Source organism: Candida dubliniensis, chromosome 3, assembly GCF_000026945.1.
Source record: "Candida dubliniensis CD36 chromosome 3, complete sequence".
Lineage (NCBI taxonomy): Eukaryota > Fungi > Ascomycota > Pichiomycetes > Serinales > Debaryomycetaceae > Candida > Candida dubliniensis.
In genome coordinates this window covers 1,365,447-1,387,525 of record NC_012862.1, presented here as the reverse complement: position 1 = coordinate 1,387,525, position 22,079 = coordinate 1,365,447, and the positions used below count along the sequence as shown (strand labels likewise).

At 33.6% G+C, this 22,079-nt stretch overlaps 8 protein-coding genes across 8 annotated transcripts, besides 1 other annotated feature; 1 reads left to right on the top strand and 7 right to left on the bottom strand. All coding sequences in view use genetic code 12, as the record gives it.

The window, feature by feature from the left end:
• Nucleotides 1-107: 107 nt before the first annotated feature.
• CD36_85890 (anaphase spindle elongation protein, putative) lies at nt 108-2,822 on the bottom strand (the record flags this gene model as incomplete). Its single annotated transcript, XM_002419448.1, has 1 exon — nt 108-2,822. The coding sequence occupies one exon, from the start codon at nt 2,820-2,822 to the stop codon at nt 108-110; it is 2,715 nt and encodes a 904-aa protein (XP_002419493.1).
• Nucleotides 2,823-3,169: 347 nt separating this feature from the next.
• Nucleotides 3,170-5,461, bottom strand: CD36_85880 (conserved hypothetical protein; the record flags this gene model as incomplete). Its single annotated transcript, XM_002419447.1, has 1 exon — nt 3,170-5,461. One exon carries the CDS (start codon nt 5,459-5,461, stop codon nt 3,170-3,172), a length of 2,292 nt encoding a protein of 763 aa, XP_002419492.1.
• A 109-nt stretch (nt 5,462-5,570) lies between these two features.
• Nucleotides 5,571-6,248, top strand: CD36_85870 (U2 small nuclear ribonucleoprotein, putative; the record flags this gene model as incomplete). The annotated part of the gene is made up of 1 exon (XM_002419446.1): nt 5,571-6,248. One exon carries the CDS (start codon nt 5,571-5,573, stop codon nt 6,246-6,248), a length of 678 nt encoding a protein of 225 aa, XP_002419491.1.
• A 90-nt stretch (nt 6,249-6,338) lies between these two features.
• Nucleotides 6,339-9,371, bottom strand: CD36_85860 (oleate-activated transcription factor, putative; the record flags this gene model as incomplete). Its single annotated transcript, XM_002419445.1, has 1 exon — nt 6,339-9,371. One exon carries the CDS (start codon nt 9,369-9,371, stop codon nt 6,339-6,341), a length of 3,033 nt encoding a protein of 1,010 aa, XP_002419490.1.
• Nucleotides 9,372-10,568: 1,197 nt separating this feature from the next.
• Nucleotides 10,569-13,871, bottom strand: CD36_85850 (heme-responsive zinc finger transcription factor, putative; the record flags this gene model as incomplete). The annotated part of the gene is made up of 1 exon (XM_002419444.1): nt 10,569-13,871. One exon carries the CDS (start codon nt 13,869-13,871, stop codon nt 10,569-10,571), a length of 3,303 nt encoding a protein of 1,100 aa, XP_002419489.1.
• Nucleotides 13,872-14,355: 484 nt separating this feature from the next.
• CD36_85840 (fungal zinc cluster transcription factor, putative) lies at nt 14,356-17,610 on the bottom strand (the record flags this gene model as incomplete). Its single annotated transcript, XM_002419443.1, has 1 exon — nt 14,356-17,610. One exon carries the CDS (start codon nt 17,608-17,610, stop codon nt 14,356-14,358), a length of 3,255 nt encoding a protein of 1,084 aa, XP_002419488.1.
• A 725-nt stretch (nt 17,611-18,335) lies between these two features.
• CD36_85830 (uncharacterized membrane protein yol092w, putative) lies at nt 18,336-19,361 on the bottom strand (the record flags this gene model as incomplete). Its single annotated transcript, XM_002419442.1, has 1 exon — nt 18,336-19,361. One exon carries the CDS (start codon nt 19,359-19,361, stop codon nt 18,336-18,338), a length of 1,026 nt encoding a protein of 341 aa, XP_002419487.1.
• Nucleotides 19,362-19,876: 515 nt separating this feature from the next.
• Nucleotides 19,877-20,124: a mobile genetic element.
• A 30-nt stretch (nt 20,125-20,154) lies between these two features.
• On the bottom strand, nt 20,155-21,390 carry CD36_85820 (S-adenosylmethionine-dependent methyltransferase, putative; the record flags this gene model as incomplete). The annotated part of the gene is made up of 1 exon (XM_002419441.1): nt 20,155-21,390. One exon carries the CDS (start codon nt 21,388-21,390, stop codon nt 20,155-20,157), a length of 1,236 nt encoding a protein of 411 aa, XP_002419486.1.
• Nucleotides 21,391-22,079: the final 689 nt, after the last annotated feature.

Below are 22,079 nucleotides of genomic sequence, written 5' to 3'. Positions count from 1 at the left end.
GTTTATTCAGGATCTTTCTATGAATCATTAATACAAAATAGAAATAAAAATACAAAAAATGAGAAATTATACGCCACCTAAAACTAAACAAAAAGTATACTTGAAAGTTATATTTCTCTGAGTTGTTTTATTTTCTCGTCTCTCCAGCTGAGGTAATCTTCTCCAATAACCGTTGATGTATCATTTGAAACCCCACTAGCCCTTCTCGACCCATCGTGGTCGAAAAATCCAGGTCTGATTTTAACTGGAGATAAATCAAATGGTGAACAGTTTTCTTTCCCGTAAGATATATTATTGGATTCAGGCTTCATTGTCGAAGGAGGAGTTCCAATTGTAGTTATGTTTCCGACATTATGTATATTCAATGGTTTTAATGGGGATATTAGTGGCTGAATTGCTGGTGGTGGTTTACCCAACACTGAATTGTCACGTGAAGCACGCATAGGACTCTCTTCACTCAACAAAGAAGTGTTTTGGTGATGTGGTTGTAGATGTTGATGACGATGATGGGCTTCTAATCTACTGTTGATAGCATTACCCAATTTTATTGTGGTTGGGTTATTGAATGTCTTTTCCTTGCTCCATTTCAGAGTTGTTCTAGATACGGGAGAAGGATTCTTATTGATGATCGATCTACTTGCAGGTCTCGACAATACTTTCATTGGTGATTTATGCGGATTTGAACCCCTTGATGGCTGCCTCGTTGATGATATTGTTTTCGATTGAGAGGGTACTCTAGAACCAGTCCGTGATGAGGATTTATTTCGTCCACCTGATATTTTATATTGTTCTGATTCAATGAATAATATTTTCTCAAAAAAATCCTCCCCGTTGATAAATAATGTACGTTTGCCCAGTTGTATAGCATTATTATTATACTGGCTTGTTTCCTTTTTCAAACTGTCTATAAGTTTGGGCAAAGTCTTATTAATTCTTTTCCTAATTTTTTCTTCGTTAAGAAGAATTTTACAAGAATTTTTGCTTAATAATCTCGAGGAATCCTTGGATGATTCAATAAGGAATTGCTGATCTTTTAATAATTGTTGAAGTTCTTCATACATTTGGAAAAGGTTTTTCTTTTGAGAATATTCTTGTTTTAAATTCTCCAATTCTTCTTCATGTTTACTCAAAATTTTTTCCTTATCAATATCTTCATTATCACTTGAATAATTGAAAAATTCAAAATCCATCCTCATATCTTGAGAATAATACATCTTGTCCCACATTTTTTCAATTTCACTTCGAGCATCTGATATGAAACTCTCAATATATTCTGACCGTTTGATATATAATCGATTAAGTTCCATTTTAAAATTTAGTAGCGAAAGATCAGTCAATGAGCTATTTTTGGATAAAAAATTGGTGATATATTCTTCACTTTCACCTAATTTTTCCCATAACGATTTACATGTAACTGAATATTGATCCCATTGTGCTTGCTTAGTATCGATTGTTTGTTGTAACATGTTTTGGAAACTAATTAGAAATTCAATATGCGAGTCATTTAAACCTAATTGTTGAGGCTCTTGTAGAATCAAGTTCAAGGTTTCCATATCCAACAATGCCTCGACATGTGGGTTGTGCTCTTTTTGTAGTTGTAAAACTTGATCATCGTTCAATTGTAAAACATTTATAAATTGAATACATTTCTCAATGATCCCAATGACAGTAGACTTTCGGGTTTCTATTTCTGCTTGACATTGTTCTATTTCTGACTTGATAGTTGAAATGAGTTCGTTGGTGATTTTGGTAAATCTAAGCCCCCTAATTATTCTAACCAACTGATAATTGATATCTCGTAACTTGACAAATCCATCATTACTAGCTTCACTAGTTTCTTGATGCTTCTTAACTGGACTGGCCAATACAAAGGCAGTAAACTTTTCTTTTCTATGATCGGTTGGTATTTGATTCTTATCTGAAAAATTTAGTGCTTGAATGATCCGCTCAAATTCGTCGATCACATATCTATGATATTCAGCATCAGGTTTGGAAGGCAATGTCAATAATACTGATGATTTAGGAATATTCTCATCTCCAATGATATCACACACTTCAACATAGTCAAGATTCACTTGATTCAATTTTTTGAATGTCGTTACAAAACTTTTCAATACTTGTAGAAATATCTTATTTAATCGATTACGTTGTTCAATCAAAGACAATTTGGGGATATTCTTCATCATGTAGTCATATTGCTGTTCCATTGACAATTTCCCCAGTTTAAACTCCTCACTCATAGCAGTTATTTTATTAAGAATTTGCTCTCGATATCCATCTTCATATTGTTGCTGATTATTGAAAACCAACCCTTTACATATTAGTTCCAATGATTTGTCTCCCCGCGGATCATTTATCATTGATAGTATTATTCGAATCTGTTGTCTTAACCACTCACATTCGTTCTCAATATTCGACTTTTCTCGATTCAAATTATTGGCAAAATTATTGATTGTGTCCTGGATAGTATTGAAAATTTCCGACTTTTTATTATTCGTTTCTAGTAGTGAATATCCAATTTCTTGATATATAGTGTTTAACTCGGAAATGGTTTCATTAATGTTATGTGCAATACTTTCAAATTGTTCATGGTTTTTCTTGCTATTGCTGTTTTGATTCAATTCTTCTGAGTCTACTTCTGTTGTACAATCATCAATATCTTCTTCAATTTGATGGTTCATAGTCTCCGCTCGATCCAGTGGTGGTGAGGTGGTAGCTTGCTTTGTAGGTGTACTATGTAATGAATTCGATAATTTAGAATACACTGGAGCAGATTGTATATGATGTATAGGGGAACTCCGTGGTAGTATATCAGGAATCATATTCAAGGTTATTGTTTAGTCTTGTCGAATGTATTGTCTAACAAGGTAAAGTGATTCTAGGTAGGTTATTCAATGTTTATATTAATTCATATGAATGTGTGTGGGAATCAATTTTTTTGTTTTGTTTTTTTTTTTTTTTTTTTTTTTTTTTCTCTCTCACTCTTCACTCTTCACTCCTTTTCCTTTCCCACACTTCGATTTTTCTTTTCTTTGTTTACATTTTACCCTGATTCAGATATGTTTCGTCTACGCTACCAACTTCAATGGGATCTGCGCCTATCAAGCAAGATCAATTCGCAAATAATTTGACCCTGTTAATTCTGTATGTGCTATTAATCCTATGTTAGCTATGTAATTTTCAGTTTTTGATTTAAACTTTGTAAGATGGACCCTAATTCATTTTCAAAATCGTTATTGTTGTTGTTAGTAGCAATCTGATGATCATTATCCCTTCCATCATCAATATCAGATTTTTCAATAAACATTGCTGAATCCTTTTGAATCTCGTCCAATGCCTGTTTATTGTGTCTTTTCCTTTTGGTTATATTGAATTTATAAGTGCAACTGTTAACTGGCCAGCCTAGCTGTTTAGCAATGCCAAAAAGTTCACTCAACATGATACCAGTGGAACCGGCTCCCAGTTTGGCCAATTCATCGTACCAGACTCGAGCCTCAGAATACTCTTTGTTATCATAATGATACTTGATAAAGGGATATACTTGATTGAATGTGAACGGATTTCCCTTTTGACGTGATAATTTTAACATTTCCAATGCAAATGAATAGTCTTTGTGGATTAATAATGCAGTTTGGATTAGCAATTCGGAATTTAATGAGCTGAGCTTAATATCTGGGAATGTATAATAAAATTTAGTGATCTTCTTTGCAATCCTATAGTTTTCTATTGTATGTATCACTGGAAAGGAAGTATCTTCATCGGTTCTTAACAAATGGTCTAAAAATGTTGTAATCACCTCATCACAAGTTATATTTAAACTTGAATTCAGAACTACTAACAGATATTGTTTGTATAATTGCCACACTACTTCAGGTGATTCTAAAATATTGTCAAGGGAATCCATGAGTACATTGTATACGTATGGTAAGCAATTATGAGTTATGCTCAAGCCTTTTAATTGTGAATGAATTGTGGCAACTTGTACAACATCCACCGAGGGTATCTTGGCTACACCACTAGATCCAAAGGGTATACCCAATACTTGTAATTCATTTAACATATCTAACCCTTGATTCTTGGACGGATCACTTCCATTAAACAATGCACCTACATATCCAATGATCACTTTTGGTGAAATTGGAAATCTTGATTGAATCATTGCCAAAATCTCAGTACCTATCGATAATTTTTGCTCATAAGATAAATCTTCTAATGGTAAATTATTCAACACTACTGCAAATTCATTATAGTTCTCCGATTGTCGTAAATTTTGTAGCAATGACAAGTATAAATCAAATGTGACTCGCAAGTTTTCACTGTTCATATACTTCAATACATCAATGCCATGTGACCCACCTTTGAACTTCATCACCAAATTCAATACAGTTCTTAGTAGCATCTGTATGTCCTGTTCTGTAGTAGTACTATCAACGACTTTGGCACCGTATAGACACTTTCTTTCAAATTTTGAAAGCATGCAGTTTAAATAATATAATGCCATAGCTGGTTGATTATGTTTGATACTGTTTTGCGCAAACCTTTCAAAGTCAGCTATTGCAAAGAAATTAACCATTTGTAATCTTTTAGTTTTATTAAATTGTGTCTTTGTTAATTCATGCCATTTAGGAGAAAAATAACCTGTTTGAGCTACAAATCTTGTTTTTGCTGACTCATTGATTAACTTCTTTTTCAAACCATCCATATGTCTTCTAATAGCTGGTTGGATATTTAGTTGCACCATATACAGGTATAATATAAAATGCTTTTCAGAAGGAACTAATCGAAGTAAATCATGGAATTTTTTACTGCTTAAAAGTAGTGGATCAGTATTTATGTTATTAGTGGCTGAAAGTTTATGCAAATAATTTAACAAAATCTCAATCTTCATCCCATTTAATTTATCTGATGTTTCTAGAATTGAATCAAGAACGTTCAAAATACTCATTCTTGTTATTTTACCTCGTGGATCAATAATGTATCTCCAAATTGATAATTTAACTTTATCAGCACGAAAAGATTTGATTAATTCTGACCCAATAACTTTTCTTTTAAATTTATCTTTGACTCCCTTGTATAATTGAGTTGCTCTTTTAGTATCTGTCACTATTATTTCACTTATTCTGTTTATTATGTCAGTGGCAGGAATAGTGTTTTGTTCATCTGTTGCAGTGGGTAGATCTATACTATTTATATCATTAATATGCGTAGAAGTACTTGTGCTATTGCTTTCTAATGTTGTATCAATACTCTGTATTATATCTATTGGCTTTTCTGTCGAGGCTTGAGTATCTTCAACGGGAGTAAACGGGTTCTTCCGTATTGAAGGTTGAAAATTATATGATGAAGACAACGTTGGAGTAGTACTGGATAATGTTGCAAAATTACTAGTACCATGTATAGTGTATACAAATTTACAACACCTTAGTAGAGGGCGTTGTGTCAAAGTATATCGATAAAACATGTTGTTGTTGAAGTACGTAGTTGTGTATTTGCTAACTACCAATGTTCTTGAATAAATCTGTATTTGACTCCATAAAAAAATTTTTTGGTTTTTTTTTTTTTTTTTCAGTATGAATAGAGTAAACCACGAACTATTATTTTTAGCTAAACCAACTCAAATTAAAAAATACTCCATGACTACCCCAAGACAAACCATTTATATTAACAATCTTAATGAGAAAGTTTCAATAAATAAATTGAAAAAAGAGTTGCAACTTACATTCGATACATGTGGGAAAATACTACAGATTTCAGCACTCAAAACATTGAAACTAAAGGGACAAGCATTTATCACATTTGAAGATATACCCAGTGCCACAAAGGCTCTAGAGTTCAATAAAAAAGATTTATTGGCTAAGCCTATGAATGTCACTTATGCAAAGTCCGATGCTGATGTGATTTCAACTGATGAAAGTATAGCACAACGTAAAGAGTTACGGAGTAAGAAAAGAAAATTGGATAAAATGGGTACCAAGAATGACAAACAAATAAAGAAATTAAGAGATGAATGGAAAGAATTACCTCCTAACCATATATTATTAATTCAAAACTTGGAACATTTTGATGATTTAAAAATTTTCTTTGAAAAATTTGCTGGGTTTGATAATGTGAGATTGGTAAAAGTGAAAAGCTTGGCTTTTATTGAATTTGAAAATGAAGAATTGGCAAAATCATGCTTGGATCAGACAACAGAGGAAGCTTTAATACAATTTGGACACGATGTGATACTTTCGTTTGCTAAAAAATAGGTTTGAAAGAGGACAACAAAGTTGAGTAGATTAAATAAAAAGAAAAAAAAACTACTAGTAAATAGTTTATTTTAGTTATCTATTTATATTCTATCCATAAAAATATCCATCATCCATTAAATCAAATCCAGAATTGAGAAAGAATCCATTGTTGTATCCGTTCTCGTTACCAAACTGCATTTGACGTGTTATCTCTTGCTGTGCCAATTGTTCCTGTGCAGTCATTTGTTTTTGTTGTGTAAGCAAATGACCACCAGTACCACCTAAAACTCCATTGTCGCGATTGTAATACGACACGGGACAAGCATTAGGGTCATCAGTATTGCAGTTCTGGCAATCTTGGTTATTTCCTATAGGCTCTAGAGTATCATATTTCATTGCCATCATCAGAAACCACATTTGATCAACATAATCATTGCTAATATTCTCCAATTGGAGTCGAGGTGATGCAAGTGACGAATAAGGTGTCACTATTGCTGATGTATTGTTATCTGGTGTCACTGATATTGGTGCTGAGTCGGATGTATTTGTGGTGGTTTTGCTTTCACTTTGACCTTGATCTTCATTCCCTTTTTCAGACAGTTTGAATGGCATTTCGAAATCAGGCAGCATACCAACACTATCCTCATAAAATACCAACTTCTCTGCACATTTCCCCAAAATACGAATCAGATTGTCTAGTTCATCCAATTGCTTTGGCGTGAATTGGAAAGATTTCAACTTTCTTATCCCAGATAATTGTTTATCATAATTTTCAGGTTTTGATAACATTTTGAATAGTCCAACGTGAGCTTTTGCTATACGCCATGAGTAGTAATATTTAGAACCAATTCGTTCCATAATGATTCTTACAAAGTCGCCAGTACGTCTAACATTTGTCATCAAGCTCTTGAGTTTATTGAAATGCTCCTGATATACGGCATCATTTTCCATCTGTTCTTCATGGTTTGGCTTTTGTTCAAACATGTGCACCAAATAAGTAACACGGATTAAACACGATAGGTTGATTTGGTTGATTTTGTGTAAAGCTAATTGCATGTTAGGATTCAAAACCAAAGCGTTCGAGCTGTATTTACCTATCAAAGTGTGACCAATAGCAGGGATCAAGTCATCTCTTATTATTAAGTACATTTTTGACAAATAAAAAAATGATAATTCACTATCAAATCTCTTTTCGTAATGCAAATAAATGTGGAAATAAAGCGAAACCAACGCTGTTTTCATTGACAAAAAGATTTTCAATTTAATAACATGATAATATTGAATAACACTCTCTCTGTCCGTTTTCACCTTACCAGCATTAACGTTCCCTAAAACATTGAAGAAATCGTGCAAGATTACTTCAAAGTCATGTACATCTCTAGTCAAATCATTAATCTTGGCACCGTTGTTAATATCGAGCACGTGATCAAGCATTTTCCGCATTAGATCCAACTCTGAATTTAAGTAGACGAATGTTTCCACAATGGCAATCTCCATTTCTCTATCTTGGATATTTGAGTTAGTGTCATTTACAAATGGGGGCCGAATATCATAGTTTCTTGGGTCTATGCTTGTTGGGTTGCCCAAAGTGTAACATTGAGTTAAATCTGATCTCATAAGGAAACTCCAGATTTTCCGACTTAAATGGTTTACTTTTTCGTCGTTACACACATCAAATTTATCTGGTTCACGATTTAGTCCCAATGAGTAGGCCATCTGCACTAGCAATGCAGTAGCAACTTGGGAGTCACCTCCATCAATACCATCGCTTTCTTCTGGTGCACAGTTTCTATAGATTCGCATGTATAACATTGCCTGGAAAACAGTCACGTTAGATTTTCTCGTAAATTGGAAACACTGAATACATGAATTTGCCACTTCAATAGTAGATAAATTGATAGGGTTTTGCATAATGTATTTTGCTACTGTTTCTTCTGCTGAATTCATAATGTATTCATTAACACAATTACGATTATTGAAAAATGACAAATATGTCAACCGTAGCAAAATAAAACATATAGCTATATTGGCCAAATCCAATTTTTTTTCAACTTTGATACTTTCAAATGGTAAATCTGTGTAACTTCTTGCTCCAAATATTCTCAGGAGCTCTTTTTTGAACGAATCTTCATCCACAAACGGGAAATATGGATAGATATCTGTGAAAAATCGATCCATCAAAGTCCAAAATACTTTTCTCTTGGGTACAATTTGTTTAATTTTCTCAATTAGGTGTAATTCAGGATTAATACGACCGTCAAATATTGATTTGGCGAGACTGATTTGAGTGAAATCTAATCGTGGTCCAGAATTGGCAGTTTTTGTTGCGGAGGAAGTTTTCGATGCTGATTTCTCGGATGATGCAGGTTGTTCTGCTGTTGCCGTATCCGACTCCTTACGGCCGTAAAGAGACCTATAAGGAACAAATTCATCGTATCCTTCAAATTCTAACACTCTTTTCTGAAATATTTTGTCCATGTAGTTGGAATTTTTCTCATCCTCGGGATTGTGGGAGATATTGATTAAGGCATTGTTTTCTGAACTTAAGCGGGGCCATCGATTGGTGATTATACAATAGGAATCTTTGCTACACAAAACTTTCCATGCCAAATTTAATGCTGGATCCTTTCTCATCAAGGCAATCCACGATAATGGCCCATAATTGACTCTTCTAATATTACGTTTAACTTGAATTGGGGTATAACCTTCGTAAAAATTAATAATTTCTTCGTCATTAACAATAGGGTTGGGACAAGTAGAGCTTGTTGGTGATAATATGGGCTGTTTTCTAGGATAGTTTTTGTTTTCCGGTGGTGTTTTGGGTGTATGTGCATGCTGCAATGAAGTCTCCAACTCAATAATTCGCTTCCGCAACCTGGCCAATTCTTGTTGAGCCGAATTTTTAGCATCAATACTAATTTCAGGTTTGTGTCGCTTGCGTGCTGGATATTCTCTTTGAAAGTTGTCAGAAGTATTTGGGAATTGCTTTGGAGGGGTATCATAGGCACAGGTGTAAGATAAATTGATTTTCTTCACGCAAGCGGAACATGGCTGCTTTCTATCACATTTGGTTTTACGTTTTCGACAGTTTGTACAAGATAAGGAAGGTTTGTTTCTTGATACTTTATGTTCCGATGACATTTGTTTGTCCTATCAAGTAGTTCGAATGTCAGGATGTGGGGGGATGTGAAAAAGAAAAAAAAAAAAATTGTGAAATATAAAGTTAAATTCTTTTCTAGTTGGGGAGGGAGGCTGTTATTTTTTTTTTCTCTTTTTGATTTTAGAAGTGGAATCTCCCAAGTTTAACAAACTATGAGTAAGTTTAATTAACTTATAAGCAAAACAAAGAACTGAAAGATGTGAAGAACAATAAAAGCTAAAAGGACAAAGAGAAATAGAAAATAATACAAACTTGAAAAACTGCTACCGGATCTTCCTGCTTTTTATATCTGATGAGCTCTAAACGATATGTGAGATTACTTAATAGTGCTCTTGTTTTCTTTTTTTTTTTTCTTTCTCTGAAACTGAATAACGCCCATTCCAATAATATGTTCATCAACAATACAATCACATTGAACAGTAAAGCACATGACTGCAATTGTAAAGCCAGCAAACCACTCATTTAAGATGTTATAGATATAAAAAAAAGTAAGGAACAGAAATCTAGAAAGGTACATCCGAGCCGAGTTTTGGTTTCAAGTCGCCCCAAGAATAAAATGCTGACTAATATTCATGTTCATTGATACTACTTCATTTTTGCTGTTTCAACATGAGGCTAGTCAAAAGTTCGAAGACGAATTGAAAAAAAAAAAGAAGAGTAAACAGAGAGTCATCAACTGGGCTGAGATGCATGAGTTGTGTATGGTTTTGGCAAGTATTACCGAGCCCTGTTTATCAATCAATTTAATTTCACAACACCAGGCTGCCAAACTTCTGGTGTTTGTTTTGGATGGCCTTTAATTAATTCAATAAGGCTTATATTGTGTGAAAGTATGGGGAAAGTGAAAGGGCTCATTGCTGTCTGTTTTTTTTTTTTGAAATCAAGGATCTAGATCTGCTTTCCTTTGCTTTTTATTTTATTATTCCGTGAAATAGATTTTATGAATGGTGAAGAAGAAATCTCGGAAATAATGTTATTCCCGATTCACAAACCTTTTTTTCGCCGTATCACCAGATCGAGATAATAAGCGTTACGCCAAGCAAAAAAAAAAAATATTCGTCGCATCATTACTTAAATTGAAAAGAAAGAAAGAAATGGAAAAAATAGAAAATGAAAAAAAAAAAAAACGTTAAACGATACGTAACATACACAAAAACAATCAAATCACCAGAATCATTTCAATTGGTAAAAAGTTGATCAAATGGCAAATCGGTAAAGAAATCAAACGAACTGAGATCAACTTCTCCATTGTTAGAACTTCTACTTTGTCCACCGAATCCATCAAAATTAAAGTTATCCAAAGTAAAAGGTGAATTACCATAGTAGCTACCTCTCCTCAGTTCTGGTCGTGGCATGTAACTTTGGTGTGCTGAGGCAAACGGCGATTTTGATTGCAACTGCGAAGCCGCCATCAGTTGCAGTTCCTGTTGTCTCTGCAGTTGGGCTTGATCGTTCTTCATAGATAACATTTGCAACCAGATTTTGTCAATCTCTTGATTATTCACTAAATCCAAACCAAAATCATTGGTATATTTTCTAGAGTCTAATGGAGAGTCCTTATTAGGTGTAGAGCTAGACTCGGAAGAAGTTGAATACGTCTGGTCACCCTTATACTTTCTATAATTAACATTTGAACAAAATTCATCACCCATAACTTGTGTTTTACCCAATTTATTCAATGCCACCTCACATATACTTTCCAAATCGACAATTTGCTCCAACTTGTACTTTGGCAATGTAATGTCTTGAGAATTCATTACTTCTTTTTCATAGAATTCCATAGAAGTAATAGTTTTCAACAAAAAGTTATGACCCTTTGTAATCTTCCATGCATAATAATACCTGGTACTTAATTTTGACACAGCTGCGATTCCAACCTCAGCACATCTTGTCAAACAGGAGGAAAACTTGCATAATTCCTTGTAATACGAATAGTAAAAATCATCATTTTTACAATTTTCAGCATGAAGCTTCAGAGACTTCATTCTGTAAATGCTCATATTGACCCGAATAATAAGAGCGATATTAATCTGGTTAGCTTTGTGGATGATTTGAATTAACTTCGGATTGATCACCATGTCACAAACAACTTCACTATTCCCCAATAATTCAAAATAATGTGGCATTATATCACCAGCTCCTGTTTTAAGAATTTTTCTCAAATAAAAGAACGACAAAGAGTCATTTTTGTGTTCATAGTATAAAAACAAATGAAAGTATACTGACACCAAAAAAGATTTTAATGAAATGTACATTTTTACCGGCATGTTACGAGCAAAAATATGAATTAAATTCTCCTTGGGCTCTAAACAATTACTCAAAGTTCCATATTGCTCAGCTATACCAATCTCGAATTGGTTCAATAATTTGCAAATCTCTGATACCTTCAGTCGTCCTGATACACTAAGAATCAATTTTAAAATTTGATCTACTGAATTGTAAACCAGATACCCGGGGAATACCAGTCTGGTTACATATTGATCCAAACTCTTATCAATTAAGTTTTCATTGCCTTCTTCAATAAAGGGAATCTTTGTATCATAAAAATCATCACTGATTAGTTTAGGAGTTCCAAAAGCATAAGAATTATGTACATCTCCAATAACCAAAAAATGCCATATTTTTCTCCCCAAATGGTTTTGTCTTTTGTCATTTAAAACGTCCTTAAAATTGTCTGGCTCTCTATTTAGTCCCATAGAATAAGCCATTCTCACGATCATGGAGTTGAGAGCATAGGTGTCTGCACCATCTCCATCATCTCCATCTTCAGGGGCAAATATATGGTAAAGCTGAAGAAAATAAGCACATTGTAAAACAGGCATGGAAGTTTTTCTAAAAATATCAAAGTACTGTAAACAGTTTTGAGCTGAATCAATCAATGATATGCCTATTGGGTTTTGAAGTAAGTATTTCATTTCTTGTGCTTCAGGAGATGGATCAGTGGTTTTCAATCTCATTTCATTTACACTTTCTTTGTTACAAAATAAGGACAAATAACTCATACGAAGTATAATAAGCAAAACACCAATCACTGCCAAATCCAATCGTTTTTCTACCTTTAACTCTTTTATTTTTTCATCTTTATATTCTTTCTCGCCTATGATCTTAGTAACGCTTTGTCTGAAATCAATCTCATCCAAGAATGGCATGAATGGGTAAAGCAAACTGAAAAACCTGTCAATCAATTTCCATAAAACTTTCTTTTTCGGCAATTGCTGATGAATTCTGTCAACCAACTGCAATTCCATGTTCACTTGCTCTTCATATAAAGTTAATCCCAAAGGCAATGTTGTTTTGTTAATTTGAGTTTGAAGTTTCTTTTTCAATATGTCATAAGGAACAACATCACTGAAACCAAAAGTTTCTAGTGTTTTCTTTTTGAACTTTGTTTCTGATTCATTAGATTCGCTTGCCACCAACTGAGTGTTTTCTTGTGATATTTCATGCATATCTTGACCAAAGACAAACGTTTGTGATTCCTCATTCTTTTTCTCTTTCTTCTTGAGTATGTGATTCCATAATGAACTCAAAGCTTTATCTTTCCTCATCAATGAAGACCATGCAAAAGGTCCATGGTTGACTCTTCGAAAATCCCGAACACAAATGGATGTGTAGCCATCATAAAAATTGATGGTCTCTGTCTCGTTCAAATAAGGGTTAACCCCCACAATATCACCAGAAACAGGCAATTGAATTGACTCTGGAGAAGTCAAACTTGACTCAATCAAATCGCTTCGTGGTGGTGACATCTCACTATATAAGCGAACTGAATCTATACTTCCCCGTGGGGTATCTTTAAAAGAAAGTGGAGGTAGTTGAATAGAAGGAGATTGCCCTCTTGTGTTGGATACATTGTAATTAGTAGTCAACCTCTGTTGAGGGTTAAACATAATCCTATCATTACTTTGTTTAGGACTCCAAGAACTGAACAGAACTGGTGGCGGCAAGATGTTTGGTTGAGTGGGATAGGGTGAGCTCGGTGGAACAAAAGAGGGGTTGTTGGCTTGAGCATTGATATTGGCTTCTATGTTCTGTAGTCTTTGCTTTAACATATTCAATTCACTTAACGATATAGTGACTTCATTTTCAGAGGCTGTTTGTGGATTACTGACCTTGGTTTTATCACGTGATTTCTTTGTAGTTTTATGTTCATTATTTGGTGTTACCGGCTTCAGTTTCTTTCGAGAAACCTCGTTATTAAACCTGATGGGGATTTTTGCACTATCTTCATATGGTCGGGATTCTGGGACAATTATTCCGTGTGATGATCCATTTGTCGGGAGATTTGCAGGACTAACTTGTCCGTCATCGTAAACACAGGCACTATGTTTTTTGCTTTTAATACAATTCTTACATGGATGTTGACGATCACATCTTATCTTTCGTTTTTTACAGTTTGTGCACACGGTACTGACTTTTCTTCTTTTCCTAACTTGTGTTTCATTACTTTTAGGTATTTCTGTGGGAGTGGCAACTGACATTTCTGACAAATACGAATAACAATTTGATTTCCGGGACGATTAATCTGTCAAAGAATGTAAACAAAATCAATTCAGGTAATTAACTTTTTGCAGGGTAATAAATAACCGAAGGCCTCTATCAAGATATATCAATGAATATCAATACTTCAAAGATAAATTGATGGGAAATAGAAGAGATGCTAAGAGATCAACAAAAAGGATTTCAGAATTTTTTTTTTTTTTTTTAGTATTGGGTTTTTTTTTTTTTGGCCACAAACAAGGAGTTTTTTTTTTTGACTGACAAATCTAAACTTCGGCTAAAAGAGAATAACTTCCGAATTTTTTGCCTTAAAAAATGACGGATTCTCCGCAAAGTTTCCTTATTAGTTCAATATCCGCAGAAATTTGACACCACATGTATTAACAAATTCTGTTTGTTCTTATCTTTTACTTGCAGCCAAAAGTAATAATACATATATTTATTTCTCTATATTGATATAATTAATTAATTATTAAAAAAATTATCTAAAGGTACATTATCAAACATGTCAAAAAACATAGCAGCTTCATTGTTGTCTGCACTTGAGTTAAAATTTGCAAAATTGGTGAAATTTTGATCAAAAAACTGATTGGGTAACGGATAGCCAAAGGCATCATTAATTGTGTTTGGGCTAGCAAAAAATGTTTTGCTATTATCTCCACCATTAAAGTTTGGCTGATTAGTTATATTATTGTTGTTAGAATTATAATTGAACCCATCATTTCGATTATGACTTTTCAGATTCATCATTTGTAACCAAATTGAATCGATTTCAGCACTATTAGCAAATTTTAAATCTTCAAATTCCGTGGAATATACTCCACTGTTGTTATTAGAATCTATACTGTTAGGAGTATGGGAATCTTCAGTTGTGCTGGCGCCAGAAGGACTCAATTTGTTTGAGTGGGGATATTCGTTGGATTGTGGAACTGGTGAAGTTCGTGCAGGGATATTCTGTGCTTGGTGATTTGCTTTTTTCTGTTTCCTCTGCTTCAGCTTAGAAAGCTTTTTAGTTGAGACAATTTTCTTGAAGAAAGTTGTAAAGTCAATGTCATCACAATATTTAGTTACTTGTGATTCCAATTTCATTAATCCCAGTTCGATCAATTCTGATAATTCGATGATTTGTTCGCTGTCTGTGGCAATGGGGGCATAATCTCCTTGCATCTCTACTTTATAAAACTTTGGAGTGGTAATCAATTTCAAAAAATATCCTCTCATTTTCACTACACCCCAGGCAAAATAATATCTGCTACTGAAAATTGAGCAAGCTGCTAAGCAAAGACGGCTTACTTTTTCCATCACCGAGATAAATCTATTACATGAATCAAAATACTCCTTGTAGGATGAATCAGAGCTCAATCTTAGTTGATGGTCAGGTTTGTGGGACATCTTGTATAATAAGAAATTAACTCTCACCATAGAACTAAAACAAACATCCATGGTTCGAACTAAAAATAGTATTATCGCTGGGTTGATGTATAAGTCTGAACCTTCGCCAAATAATTCCTTGCTTCTGGTGATTAATGAAAACACGTACGGTAATGTCTCGAGGACTGAAAGCTTGAAGAATTTCTTAAAATAAAAAAAACTCAATTTGACGTTTTTCCTTTCGTAATACGTAAACATATTACAATACATGGTCATGAGTAAACTATTGATCCGAAACAAAATGCCAATCTTCATGATTTTGTTTGTGTGATAGCTAGTGGATTCTTCCTCCAAATTATGAACATAATCACTTACTTTGCCCAATAGTTCGGATATCGCTAACTCAATACAACTGAGCTGGGTGGTAATATCTGAAACTTTGACTAACTGTCCCACATTATTACATAGAATGACCAAGTCTTTAATTGGACCTTTGACCAAAGCTGAAATGAAGGCAAATACGGCAAGTGATGATTTCTCAACTTCCAAATCTCGACAACCAGCACCTTCTAAACTGAAATATGGTCGTTTAGTATCATACGATTCTGGTCTTATAAATAATGGAGTCCCATAAGTATGAGCTAATGTGTATTCTTGCATCAAACAATAATACCAAATCTTACGGTACAAATGTTTCACTTTAGCGTCACTTATATATGAAATTTTATCTGGATCTCTGTTCAATCCCAAAACATAGCTCATAGACACAAGACTGCTATGTTGTACTAAGGAATCACCACCATCAATACCATCACCTTCTTCAGGTGCCAAAGTACGATAAGCCCTCAAATAAATAGCACATTGCAAAAGAGGGAGTGTGATTTTACCTAATCTTTGCAAATGGTGATAACAAGCTTGCGCTACTTCAACGTTATGGATTTTTATACTGTTCAAAATCAAAAATTTTCTTTCAGCTTCATCATTAGTTAGATTTTTTTTAGTTAGTATTTGCTCGTTGTAAAATCCTCTATTATGAAGCAATGACAAAAACAGTAGACGACAAATAACAAACAAGACACCAATAGTGGCAAAATCCATTCGGTTTTCAATTTTCACTTCAGGTTTGATATCTTCATATGATTCTTTACCAACAATTCTTTCGACTTCCCCACGGAAATTATCTTCGACCACATAAGGGATTATGGGATATATTAGTAGAAAATAACGCTTTATTAACAACCAGATAACTTTTTTGGTGGGCATTGCTGATTTTATTTGTTCAATCAAGCTCAGTTCACGATCCTTATTCCCATTTAACAAACTCAAACTTAATGCGAGTGTCGCCATGTTAACTGGTGTTTTCAGATGTTTATTCAAATCATCATTCAGTGCTTGTTTTATTTTCTCTTGAAATCTTGATTCATAACCACCATCCAAATTTAAGGCAGATTTGATTTTTTCATCTCCAGGAACAATTAATTTCTTTAAATTTTTGTGAGTTATTTCTGGAACAACTTGCTTTTCAACTTCCTTTTGATATTGTAAGGAGGCAAAATATCTCAAAGTTCTCACAATTGAACTACTTCTAATTGCATATGACCAGGATAAGGGAGACATTGTACTATTTTCAAATTTACCAAATGTATTAGGAAGTTGTTCATGAAAGTCGATCACATCATCTCGATAATTATATGGATTTATTCCTATTAAGTTGGTTTCTTCTGTAGGAAGTTTTGACAATTCAAGAGTCTTACTTTTGGTGACACGTTTTTCAGGAAAATGGGGTTTTTCTGAAGTGACATTTACTAGTGGTATAAATCCTGGTCTAGTCTCATCATGTTTCGTGAAAACCAAACTTTTTCTTGTTTCAACAATATTGTTAAACACAATATCATCGCTTTCTTTCTTGACACGATAGTGGTTACTGTATGATTCCCCTGGTGTATCCTCTGGTTGGTTGTCGCCAATATTAGTACGATATTCTGCACTTTCGTATTGTTTTAGTTTTGTTTGTAGTTCTTCCAATTCAGATTTCTGAATCAATACACAAACATCTCGCTCTTTTGCTAGCTGTTCCTTCTGTTGAGATTCCATAATAGGCAAAAAAGTGGGGTTTCTGTTATTTGTAGTGTTGAGCTCTGCTTGTATTGAGGGTGATTTCTTTCGCTTCTTTAATTCAGGTATTCTTTCATCGTAAATACACTTATCAGGTTGGGTTTTGGTACAGTTTGAACAAGGTTTTCCTTTATCACATTTGATTTTCTTTTTCCGACATGGTAAGCAAACTAGGGTTGCTCTATTTCTTTTTTTAAAAGTCTTCTCTTGCTTTAGTGAACTAGGACTGTTCATGTTGACTTTCTTGGTTTCTTCCCCAGAATCACAAACAAACAAAAAAAAATAAAATAAAAGAGGAAGGCTTTGCTTTCCCAAATCAAGAAAATATTCTTATGAAATTTCTAATAGCAAATAAATAATTAGTAAATGGGTGGACACAATTTCCTGAACCTGTGAAAATTTGATTTGGAAATGACATGTAATTACAAACACCAGAAGTTTGAGAAAGGGGGGGGGGGGGGGGGGGGGGTTCGTTTTTTGGACCATAGACTTTTCTATAACCGTTTTTTTTTTTTTTTGTGAAGTTGTTTTTTTTTTTCCTATGGCGCAAATAACTGAAGAATTGGAATACTTTCTAGTGAGGAGCGGAGATAGTGTATCAGTTTAAATCACAAATTCACATACTTAACTCCGCGTCATTTAAAGACTTGCTAGTTAACGTGGTTTGACATTGTTGTTTAATTTTGTATGTATGTAGGTAGGTATATTTGTCCTTCTGTTTGGCGAGTATTGTGTGACGACGATGACACATGCATATTGGCAGAATTGAACAGCGGACTGTTTCTAATCATCTACAATGGCAACAGTTTAAAGAAAACTGATTTTTTACGTTCCTTTCGTTTTTAAATAAATATATAATACAAATAAAATGAAACATGGTCTTTGATCATACAGTTAACGCAAGCATCTAAAATAATGGTATACTTTTTTTTTTCAAGTACTATAGTTCAGAAGTTATATTAAGCAGTACCGTAGGATCTGTCGCTGCTAGTCAACAACGACTCCAGCTCTGTTTCACTTGAAGATTCATATTCACTAAAGTCATCTTTACTTTCGTTATAAAGGAAAAATTGAACAAAAATAGTGAAATCCAAACCCAAAGTACCTAAAGATCCTGCTAACCACGATGAATTAACCCACAAGTAATTCCAACTCATATCAATTGATAAAATAGAAATCACATAAGTTAAATTACCTAAACATGCAAATAAGAAAAACATAAATGAAATACCATCACAAGATTTTCTTTCATAATTTAGAACAATCTGAGGAATCCTAGAACCCAAATATAAAATTGCACATAACCAACCAAATATTTGTGCTAATGGGTCAAATACCAATTCTTCGGGCTTATGTTTGCCAGGATGTTTTGGATGGTGTTTGGAGTCTTTGATGTATGATATATACCAACCAATAACCCCTGATGCTATGACTAAAGTAACCATTAATGTATTTATAAGAAAGCTTTGAAATTGTGACGATTTGCTCATTGAACTAGTAACACTTGATGTACTTTCTAAATCATCAGTGCTACTTCCGGTGGTGACAGCAGTACCCCTAAATTCTTGATTGCCCGGTTGCTGATTTCTGTGACGGGTATGATGACGCTCTTCATTGGATATAACAGTTTCCAACACATCTTCACTTAATGGATTTGCTGGAGATAAATGAATCAAATCAGGGTTTTTCCCATTACCATAAGCTAAACATTGCCATAATAACACAATATCAGCAAGTGTATAATATACTGCCAATATAATCATTGTTGGTAAAACACCTTGTAATACTGCCCCAAGTACATTGAATACATCACCAGCCAACCATAATACAATGAACGTTAATGATAATCCCTCCAGTGATTTTCTTTTGAAATTTTCATATATCTGGGGTGCAAAAACTATAATCCAACAAGCAATAGATATGGAACCAGTTATTCCACTGACAGATTGGGAGTCTAGTACTATTGGTGCTGGAGGTGGTGCCATTCTTATAAGTTATGAGTATCTGAGCTATAAGAAAGAGTAAAATGTATGGAAATGAAAAAAAAAAAATGAAAAAAAAAAAATGGAACTAAATCTGTGTCCGTAACTTCTTTCCAAAAATTTGCTGTAATCATTTGGCTTTCCCCATTCAAAGAAAAGAAGAAAATTTTTTAGTGTGGAAAGAGCAATAGTTTCTTTTTTTTTTTTGTGGGTTGTTGTTTCAATAAGGTAATTCACTCCGGTGCGAATAGTTCAGTGGATGGTTCTATGTCACTCCAGACATTCCACGAAGTGGGACCAAGAAGAGAAGAAAAAAAATCTTAGTTTCCATGACTCACAAGAATAAGGCAAATTGACTTTTTTTTTAGATCTTACACATTGAAGGGCACGGCTCAATGCGAATAAAATAGTCACACGATCAGTGGCTTCTTCTCTAAAAGGAATTTAAGCACCGTTTCTACATGCTTGGTAGTTTAGTCAATTCATGGAAATCATTTCCCTTGTTAAACCCAGGAAATTGAAGTATTCCTAGGTTTTATTACTTAGATATTACGACGGACAATATATGTTGCTCTAACTTTCTATAGATTCGAAGCTAATTATCAGTATGTAATAATTGAAAATAATAAAATATGGATTGTCTTTCAAAAGAGAAGTAGTATATAATAGAGAATAATAAATTAGCAATTATAAAGGATTCGTCGAACTCTCTGAGTTGAATTCAAAAGGACTGCACATAAAATATTGCAGATCCTGTTTTACAACAAAATATAATGTTAAAGTATACATTTCATGTCTAGAAGTTTTTCATGTTTTCTAGATCAATTACTATATGCCAAATATCAGGTGCAAAGGTTTTCACTTTCTCCAAATGCAAAACATTCCCATTCGAAAATACTTCTTTAGCATCAGTTTTAATCTTTTCAAAATCGTTGATATGAACATTTTCGTGAATATGTACATTAGTGTTGATTGTTGATTTATTGATTAATTGATTCGCTAGGGTCCATGATTGTTTGGAACTGGGTAATAACCCCAAATTAATATGACTAATTGGTAAACTATCATCTTTAACTTGGTCAATTATCCTTGTAGTGATTTGTTCATTACTTTCCAAAAATAAACACGCATCAAAATGGTTTAAATCAGCAATATCAAATTTGTCATCACTAGTATATATTTTGTAATCAACTTTCATTTTCTCCAAACTCCTTCTAAACCCTTCAATTGACCAAGGATTTAATTCCCAACATAATAATTTGGCCCCATTTTCAAGATACGACAAGGAAAAATATCCAATACCACAATAAAAATCAAAAACAATGGTATTTGCAAGGTTTTTGAACAGATCCAAAACTCGTTTCTTTTCTTTAATATTACCTCGAGAAAACATGGTATATTTAGGTGCCCAAGTTTGATAAATTCCATTTTGCACAACATGACACCAAAATGCTTGGTTAAAATCTGATTTGGTTGGTTTCTTGTCCATTGGCATCTCAGGTCCAAAATCCCCCAAAACTGGGATCAAATTGTGTGGACGCCTCATTATATCAGATTCAATTATAGGTTTATTCAAGGCTATATGGGTTATGTCTGAAGTTCCAAATATTGATTTCTGTTTATTTAATATGTTTTCCCACAATTTTTGGTGTTGTGGATTAAATATTGTATCCGAGGTGGAATGTACGTTTGATGAGTTTGTGGTATTGAATAATATCATCGGTGGATAAATAGACCATCGTTTAGGTATCTTTATGTTTGTTATATTGTTTACATAGCAATACTCTGTTATTATGGATGCTAATGTTGGAGTGGTAGTTTTATTTTTAGTGTTTGAATCACCATCTTGTTCATAGTTTTCATAATTGTACTGTGATAACTGCGATGGGATTTCATTCAAGTTTGTAAAAATATGGAAAACATCATTTTTCTTTTGAATTTTAAAAGATTTGCTCAACCAATTGTGATCTTCCAAATACTGTTTAATTGGTTTGACTTGCTTAGGGTCGTCTATTAGTACTTTTATAGGCATGGTTTCACATATAAAAACGTATTTGCCTTAAAGCCCACTGTTTTTTTTAAAAAAACTGTTTTGTTTCTTCACTCTTTAGTAATTGCAAAAAAATAAATTTGTACCAGAGATGACTTGGTCGTGTATTGGATTGGTCTATATGCCAGGATGAATGTACAAGTGACATATCTTCATCTCTAGAGGCAACAGTACTCAACTCGAGACAGATGTTGATTTAAACTCCTATTCGCTTAACATTCGAAAAGTTGTATTAATGTCATGGATTTTTTTTTTTTTTTGATTAAATTCAGTTATTTTTTGAAACTAAATTAGTGGTGTCACTATAACCATCTCGTGTATTGTTCCAGCCCTGAAGTAAAAAGAGTAATCGTCAGCAACTATTTTAATTCTGGTTCTGGTTTTGCAAGAATAGACATATTTTTTATTGTCTCTAATCCTTTATTTCAATTAATTTTATGTATACGACTTTACACACAATACTCTATTAATGTTCCTTCAATTTACACCAGAAGTTTGGCAACACTACTAAATACATATGACATACTTTTCGCTCAAATTTGTTAGTATAATACCAACGTTGAAGTTATGTTTTGATAGAAACTAGTAAGCTGAAACCCAGAACAATGTTATTGGTTTGGCGAAAAAAAAAAAGTTAGAACATTCTGGGTTATACGTGATATTTTATATTG